This window comes from Aplysia californica, unplaced genomic scaffold (genome assembly GCF_000002075.1).
Source record: "Aplysia californica isolate F4 #8 unplaced genomic scaffold, AplCal3.0 scaffold02353, whole genome shotgun sequence".
NCBI lineage: Eukaryota > Metazoa > Mollusca > Gastropoda > Aplysiida > Aplysiidae > Aplysia > Aplysia californica.
Window position 1 is genome coordinate 6,768 of NW_004799623.1, and position 3,272 is coordinate 10,039.

The following is a 3,272-nucleotide window of genomic DNA, read 5'->3' on the forward strand; positions in this document are numbered from 1 at the left end:
TAAAGAGAGATGTTACATGCTGTTATTAACATCGAGATTTATGTAACACAGTCATTCGTTTCTTCTCATGGTCTGATCAGAGAAACTGAGACAGTCTTGTTCCAGCTAGACGTGATAAAGGGATTAAAAGCACCGTGTGAACGGACTTATCATTTGTGAACCCCAAAGACAAGTGAATGGCTCCTTGGCTACTATTGTCTGTCGTCAGCGGTGATAAGCAGCACATGTTTTGGGTGGGAGATTTTTTTTTAAAAAACGATTTTAACTGATGCTTTTGTTAACATGGTAACACCTTTTTTTTATGGATATCAAGTTTTAAAGAAAAGACAGTGGAGGAGAGAGTAGGAGAGGGGAGGGGAGGGGGGCTTAATCCCTTCAGCTGGTGACCACAGGGCAGACCTTGCGGTAGATCTTTGTGGCGGGGTAGATCTAGATCTTTAACTAAATCGGGACCTTATTTTCTGTATCAATTAAATTATCACATTGACCAGCGAAAAATATAACTATACTTTCTCTGTCTTGAATTAATCACCACACTGACCGGTAAAAAAAGATCTGTTCTCTATATTCAATTAATCATCACATTTTAAATAATCTTCTGATAAGGAGGTCTTTCGCCATTCTTTAACAAAAATAAACAAAGACGGCAGAGGACTCCTGTTCACACCTTCACACACTTCTTAAGAGTTCTTAAAACAAAGAAAAAAGACTTGACATGCATCATTTCCAAAGTCCCTCCCCCCCCCTCCCCCCTCCCAACCCAGATACCCCGGTAACACATTGGGACGGTGGATTTCATCCAATGTGCAGATTCGCACTAACAAGCTGATTTGAAATCCTACTCTTGTGAATGCTGATTGTATCAAAGGGGCTGTAACCATTTAGGCCCACTCATAAAGGACACGCATTCTGAACAAAAAAAACCCCAAAAAAACAATATAAGACGCACTTTTTTTAGGGTAACTTAAGAGATGCATAACTTACTCGGTTGAGCAGATTTTTAAATTCAGTTTTATTTTTCAGAACCTTTAAAAAAATTATCAAAAACGTGTGCTACAGTATGCATATTACGAAATAGGAAAATTAAGGTTTACTAAGATTGTCTATGATCGTTTGAAATGTGCTGCAACATCGCCTTTTGTTTGCTGATCTGATATAATGTGTGTGTTAATGTCCTGTAAGAGTTCAACATACATTTTGTCAAGTTACACAGTATTATTCACCGTGGCGAGATTGCGGGTTCGGGAGTTCCAGCCTCAGCTTAGTCCGACGTTGTGTCCTTGGGAAAGGCACTTTATACGAATTTCCTATTTGGCTCGGTCCTTTCGGAGATGGGCGTTAAACTCGGAGGTCCCACCTCTTATTTAACCTAATAGTGTTGATAGGGGCGTTAAACCTATACCATTTCACCATTTTCAGTATTATTCATCTATTCCTTCGTCTGAAACTACGCGAGTCGCATTTTTAAAAAATATTTGTACACATATTTTGTCATGGATGAAAATAAAGAGCTTTTATTTGACCAACCAATAACTGCATTCTTCCTTGTTGTTTATATCTATATTTTTCCTTTCAACTCCTGATTTATTGTTTTATTATTTAATTTTGTGTCTAGTCTCCTTTTTTTGGTTTACCTTATTATGTTGCAAGTGGCGCTAAACTCTAACTAGAACATGTTTTCTGTGCACCCTATGGCCTTTACTGCTTTGAAAAGTTTTACTGAGATATACACAACCCAAATCCTAGGGAACATTTTAATCACTCTCTTACACAGCACAAAATAATATCATAGTCCTCTACTCCGTATGTCAAACCAATCCACCATTACATCTGTTTGAAAACGTTAAAAGGTCTCTCGAGTTGTTGTTTTTCATTTTTTAACAACAATAACAAAGACCGACGAGGGCCCCCCAGTTCTCACCTCACACACTGCTCAACCAATTCTCAAAACGAGACAATAGAGTCTTATTCATAGATTCCAAAGCCGATTAAATATTTTTTCAAGGACTTCCCAAAATAACTTCACAAAGAAATAATCCTCTTTTAAAAAATTGTAAGGTGTGGTCAGTCACTGACCAGCCAGCCTGGTTACACAATAGGTGTTGATGAGTTGACACGCTTTGATGTAAGCCGCTACAAGCCACGGACACCGGACCTATTCCCCCTGGGGGTGTCTTTTACTACGTGGCGAGATCTGATTGGTTATCGTCAGTTAAAGGATTTTGATAACAAAGCCTGGAATTTTCAAAACTCGGAATCCACTTTCTTTGTGTTCAGACTTGACCTGTTAGTTTCTTCTTTCTGGTGGTCAGTTCACTCTTAACACTCGAGCGACCCACATCGAAGTTGTTTTCTGAGTCTGAACACTTTGCAAGTATGGAGATCTCCGAGGAGCAGAACCACGTCTTAGGAACGTTCAACCTGGACAAGGGCCCCTGTCTGGGACGAGGCGGCTCTGCTCAAGTTGTTCTGGCCTTCGACAGGAAGGACCCCTCTTCGAAAGTAGCTGTGAAGATCATCTCTTTCGAGAGTGGGAAGCAAGCTATGGTGGACCAGTTTCACGACGAGGTGTCTGCCCTACGATGCCTCAGCCACGACCGCGTCATGTCTCTCGTGGCGTATGCTTCCACCCCTCGCCAAGGCTTCATCGTCCTGAAGCATTACCCTCACGGTACGGTAGACAAGTCTTTCCCCGTGGAGTCTTCTGTGGCTCTGGGATATGTGGCAGATGTTGCCAGAGCCCTGGACTACATCCACAGACTGAGGATCTACCACCAGGACGTAAAGCCGGCCAACATCTTCCTCGACGACTATGGCAGAGCAGTTCTGGGAGACTTCGGACTGGCGCGGAGACTGAAGGACGGAGAGAAGAAAGTGACCAGCTGGGTGTCTACCTGCGGCTTCTACGGGCCTGAGACTAGGACAGGACGGTGCATGTGTCCCTTCAAGGTAAATATACATTTTATTATATCTATCTATCTATCTATCTATCTATCTATCTATCTATCTATCTATCTATCTATCTATCTATCTATCTATCTATCTATCTATCTATCTATCTATCTATCTATCTATCTATCTATCTATCTATCTATCTATCTATCTATCTGTCTATCTATCTATCTATCTATCTATCTATCTATCTGTCTATCTATCTGTCTATCTGTTTATCTGTCTATCCATCTATCGCTTTCTTTCTCAACCTCACCTATCTACACACAAACAAACACACACACACACACACACACACACACACACACACACACACACAC

At 41.1% G+C, this 3,272-nt stretch overlaps 1 protein-coding gene across 1 annotated transcript; it reads left to right on the forward strand.

The window, feature by feature from the left end:
- Positions 1-2,376: 2,376 nt before the first annotated feature.
- On the forward strand, positions 2,377-2,949 carry LOC101854547 (probable LRR receptor-like serine/threonine-protein kinase RPK1; the record flags this gene model as incomplete). Its single annotated transcript, XM_005113427.1, has 1 exon — positions 2,377-2,949. A coding segment is annotated over exon 1 (573 nt), but the record flags the coding sequence as incomplete, so codon positions are not given.
- Between the last annotated feature and the right edge of the window lie 323 nt (positions 2,950-3,272).